Here is a 5,089-nt window from a genome sequence, read left to right as displayed (position 1 = left end):
GATCCACCTGCTGGCCAATCCGGATCCAGATCCACCTGCTGGCTAATCCGGATCCAGATCCACCTGCTGGCTAATCCGGATCCAGATCCACCTGCTGGCTAATTCAGATCCAAACTGATTTAAAACATTTATAAATTACCGCATGTTGTCTGACGACAGTGTCTAAACGTCACTTGCTCTGCTTCTCATGTTACCACGAAATCCCACATCCTCCATCAGCGCTCCGCCTTGCAGCACTCCGCCTCCCCCCGCAGCGCTCCGCCTCCCCCCGCAGTGCTCCGCCCCCACAGAAAGAAGACAGAAAAAAGAACAAAAAATAAGAAACGCTCAGTTCAGGAGTTGACTTTAGATTTTGAAATGGAAAAATTTTCTAATTTTTTAATTTTTCTATTTAAAAATTCAATCCAATAACATGGATGCATAAAAAGCTAACTTTATTCCAGCGTTAATTCTGTTAAAGTAACGGATTATCATTGTGAATGTCTCCTGATCTTTACTGGTTGATGGTTTCCTGTATTCAGACCTGCTGATTTTAACTCTATAATAGATGTTTCTGCAGTGAGTGTTCTGTTCTTTTCTATGTTGCTCAGCCTGTTTCTCTCCTCTCTGCAGAAAGGGTTCACCCCCCTGCATGTCGCTGCCAAGTATGGGAACCTGGACGTAGCCCAGCTGCTGCTGCAGCGCTGCGCGCCTCCTGACTCTGCTGGGAAGGTAAACCTGCGGCGTCTCTCTACCTGGGCGCTGATGGGGTTAGCTGCTGTGCTAAATGCATCAGAAGCATGAAGAAGGCAGTCCCCCCCCCCGCAGCTAACAGACTCCATGCTGCTTCCCTAGCTGCTGTCTAACCCTCAGCCTTCCTCCCCTGCAGAACGGCCTCACTCCTCTCCACGTTGCAGCTCACTACGACAACCAAAAGGTGGCGCTGCTGCTTTTGGACAGAGGAGCTTCTCCCCACACTATGGCCAAGGTGAGGATCTGCAGCGCCTCCTTCAGGAACAGGAAGGATCACTTTGCTTTCTTCTCTGGTTTAATGCAGTGAAACATCTAGAATCCCTCACACTAAGCATGCTTGTAGCGATAGTGGAGAGGAAAAACTCCCTTTGAACAGGAAGAAACCTCCAGCAGAACCAGGCTCAGTGTGAGCGGCCATCTGCTGAGGCCGACTTGCTGAGGTGTCTTCGGCAGGCGTAGAGCTAACAGAACTGGCAGCGTTGCGAGGCAAGGGCTCAAACATGTACGGCTGGAAGCCTTCTACACCAAACCAAGCTTCTGCCGCCCTGGCGTCCTCTTCCACAACATCTTCGTCCCCGCTTTCCTCCTCTAAATAAAAAATGGATGACGGAGGAGACTCATCCACGACCTCCGACACTAAACTCTCCTCCTCTTGCATGTTTCCGCTGTCCATAGCGTTCCTTGACAGCGTCGTTTCTAAGTCACCAATTTAGTGCTACTTGGTCCCAATGGAATTTCCCATTGGGAACCTGCTAGCACTAAGTTGCTAACTGGTTAGCAAGATGCTTCCGACAAACCGGCCACAACCAAACATGCTCGCAAACCTTCCACAACAATCCCGCCCCCTTCATAATTGACCAATCACATTCACTTTATTCACTCATGTAAAGTTGGGCACTACTTGGGAGAATTCAGAAATGAAACGGTTTGAACAGCCGCTTCTCGACGACTTTAAGACTGAAGTCGTAACTTTTTTGAGCTGATCTGAATGTGGTGGTTCTGCTCTCTGGTTCTAAAGCAGTGTGTCAGCAGTGATGATGAGGCTTGGTTTACTAAACACGCCAGACTGACCCTTTGGCAGCTTCATCTCTGACCCTTCCACTGACCCCAGTGTAGCTTTAGATCTCTGGTCCTGATGATGCTGTTCTTCGGGTCGGCTCAGGACACTGGCTGCTAGCATTCAGCGCTAACCCCAACCTCTGCCCCCATCACCCAGAATGGCTACACTCCTCTGCACATCGCGGCTAAGAAGAACCAGATGGACATCGCCACGGTGCTGCTGCAGTACGGAGCAGAGACCAACATCCTGACCAAGCAGGGGGTGACTCCGCTCCACCTGGCCTCCCAGGAGGGTCACGCAGACATGGCAGTCCTGCTGATCACCAAGGGAGCCCAGATCAACGTCCCCACCAAGGTACAGAGCCAAAGCCGTGGGTAAGGCATCGCTACACCCTCCTAGCCCATCAAGAGTTGATGTTACTGCTTTGTTTCCTGGAGCAGAGCGGCCTCACCGCCCTCCATCTGGCAGCCCAAGAAGACAGAGTGTCTGTGGCCGAGATCCTTGCCAAGAACGGCGCCAACCTGGACCACCAGACTAAGGTATGACCATCCAGTCCGTCACTCCTCTTTTGTCCACCAACTTCATCCTGTAGAGCCTGGAGCTCCCTAACCTGGTTTGGGTCTACGTGATATTTTTGGATTCTCACCATAACTAGTTATGGTCTGATCACTTTGTTCTTCAAAAATAGGTCTCTACGTTCAACATGAATGAATGATTGATTGATTGATTTAACATCAACCAAACCAAACACTAATTTCCAAACTAACTAAATTCACCTGAACATGAATAGAAAGAAAGCCTCCACCAAATGAACCTGTTGGTATAAACAGTCGTAGAAATGACAGTGATTAATGAAAATTGTATGAAAATGTTTTTTTTGGATGTTTGCATGTTGTCTCTCATTAATTTGTGTTTTTTTTTCCAGCTGGGCTACACGCCTCTAATCGTAGCGTGTCACTACGGCAATGCCAAGATGGTGAACTTCCTTCTTCAGAACGGAGCCAGTGTCAATGCAAAGACCAAGGTAGCCTCTTTCCTGAAGCTAACGCAGAGCTCTCAGCTTCGCTAGTTCCTGACTCATCTCCGTTTCTCTCCTCAGAGCGGATACACTCCTTTACATCAAGCTGCCCAGCAAGGAAACACACACATCATCAATGTCCTGCTGCAGTACGGTGCCAAACCTAATGCCATCACTGTGGTTCGTAAACACACTCGGAAACTAAACGTTAGCTCACACCAACCCATGTTAGCTCTGTCTAACAAACATTAGCTCAGTCTAACCGATGGTAGCTTACACCAACCGACGTTCGCTCATTCTAACCGACATTAGCTCATTCGAACTGACGATAGATCATTCTAACCAACGTTAGCTCATTCTGACCAGCGTAGCTCATTCTACCAAACGTTAGCTCATTCTAACCCGTGTTAGCTCATTCTAAACAATGTTAGCTCACTCTAAACAACATGAGCTCATACTAACCTTTTTTTGCTCATATCAGCCCATGCTAGCTCATACCAACCCACGCTAGCTCATATTAACCCATGCTAGCTCATTTCAACCCATGCCAGCTCATACGAACCCACGCTAGCTCATATTAACCCAACCTAGCTCATATCAACCTATCCTAGCTCATATGAACCCATGCTAGCTCATATCAACCTATCCTAGCTCATATGAACCCATGCTAGCTCATATCAACCTATCCTAGCTCATATGAACCCATGCTAGCTCATACCAACCCACGCTAGCTCATATCAACCCATCCTAGCTCATATCAACCATGCTAGGTCATACCAACCCATGCTAGCTGATATCCACCAATGCTACCTTATACCATCCCATGCTAGCTTATACCATCCCATGCTAGCTCATACCATCCAATGCTAGCTCATACCATCCCATGCTAGCTTATACCATCCCATGGTAGCATATACCATCCCATGCTACCTTATACCATCCCATGCTAGCTTATACCATCCCATGCTAGCTTATACCAGTGCTATCTTCTATGTTTGAGAAGAACCTTCTGATTCCATGTCTCCTTCTCCAGAATGGTAACACTGCTCTGGGTATCGCCAGGAGGCTAGGCTACATATCGGTGGTGGACACGCTGCGGGTCGTCACTGAGGAGATCATCACCACGACTACGGTACGCCAGGAAAAAAGGAGCTGGATGATAGCTAAACACAGAGGGCGTTAGCACCTAGTAGAGACCCTCCTCAGATCCTGACAATCTTTACTAGGATTTCTCCTGCTTTTCAGGGTAAAGACAATAATTTTATTGGTAGCTTGTCCTAATTATTTGCTACTCAAACTGTGGCAATTACCTGACTTTTAAGAAATAGATTTTATTTTTAGATCAGCTTTGGCAATGTCTTTAATTCCGCTCTAAGAAAAATAACAGAAAGAGTCCCAGAGGCTGATTGGATGGAAAACAGCGAGTCTCTATCTTTCTCCATCATCTCCGTGACTCCGCCCACTGCCCCCAGCTTCCTGCTCCCAGGATAGGGTCATTCCTGCTCACATTCCCACCAGTATCTGCTGTATTGAACCTATTGTGACGTGTCTCCTTCCTCTGGACAGACGGTGACGGAGAAACACAAGCTGAATGTTCCTGAGACCATGACTGAAGTCCTGGACGTGTCGGATGAGGAAGGTACGTCTCTTGGTCTTCCTGTATCAGAAGCAGTCATGTCCTCAGGAGGAGGATCTTCTGCTGCCATCATAGAGCTCATCAGCTCAGTATCCAGGAATGTTCCTGTTTGGTTATCAAGGTGGTAGAACATTTCAGACTGGCCTGTTCCACCTCTTAGAGATTTCAATCAGATCAGTTCTTTCTTTGGACCACCTAACCCGTCTGCCCGTCGCCCTCCCAGTCTTCCTTTCATTCTCCCTCCCAGTCTCCACTCCCAGTGTTCCCAGTAGTCTAGCTGGGGCGCTCTGTATCCCGTCTCAGCTTCCTGTGGATGATAGTCTGACGTCTGCTCTGCCCTCTCACCCTCTTGCTTCTCCAGGAAACCAGTTTTCTGTGGGCAGGAGAACTGCTGACTCGTACCTCAGTAGGTCTCTCCTTGGTTCTGCTCAGCGGCCATCTTGCTTTAGGGCAGATCCTGACCTCTGGTCCAGTTCATCTCCCTCATAGCCTGCAGCTTCACTCTGCAGCCTGTCCTGCTAAGGCTAGGCTAGTCCAACGATGTGAAGGAAGATTCATGAGATGCCTCCAGCTGAAACAAGGCCGTAGAGTATCTGAATCATGGCCGTAGACTGTCTGAAGCACGGCCGTAGATTGTCTGGAA

General features: G+C 48.4%; 1 protein-coding gene across 24 annotated transcripts in view; it reads left to right on the top strand.

Moving 5' to 3' along the window:
- Positions 1 to 5,089, top strand: part of LOC107103578 (ankyrin-2-like) — a 73,169-nt gene that overhangs the window by 25,300 nt on the left and 42,780 nt on the right. For all 24 annotated transcript variants that reach the window (XM_015403325.1, XM_015403328.1, XM_015403347.1 and 21 more), the window contains 8 exons: positions 613 to 711; positions 869 to 967; positions 1,949 to 2,146; positions 2,233 to 2,331; positions 2,718 to 2,816; positions 2,892 to 2,990; positions 3,844 to 3,942; positions 4,377 to 4,449. In XM_015403325.1, coding sequence (XP_015258811.1) covers positions 613 to 711; positions 869 to 967; positions 1,949 to 2,146; positions 2,233 to 2,331; positions 2,718 to 2,816; positions 2,892 to 2,990; positions 3,844 to 3,942; positions 4,377 to 4,449 — 865 coding nt within the window. The remainder of the gene's footprint in view (positions 1 to 612; positions 712 to 868; positions 968 to 1,948; positions 2,147 to 2,232; positions 2,332 to 2,717; positions 2,817 to 2,891; positions 2,991 to 3,843; positions 3,943 to 4,376; positions 4,450 to 5,089) is intronic.

This window comes from Cyprinodon variegatus, unplaced genomic scaffold, assembly GCF_000732505.1.
Source record: "Cyprinodon variegatus isolate N-32 unplaced genomic scaffold, C_variegatus-1.0 Scaffold1481, whole genome shotgun sequence".
Lineage (NCBI taxonomy): Eukaryota > Metazoa > Chordata > Actinopteri > Cyprinodontiformes > Cyprinodontidae > Cyprinodon > Cyprinodon variegatus.
This window is presented reverse-complemented; position numbering and strand designations above follow the sequence as displayed.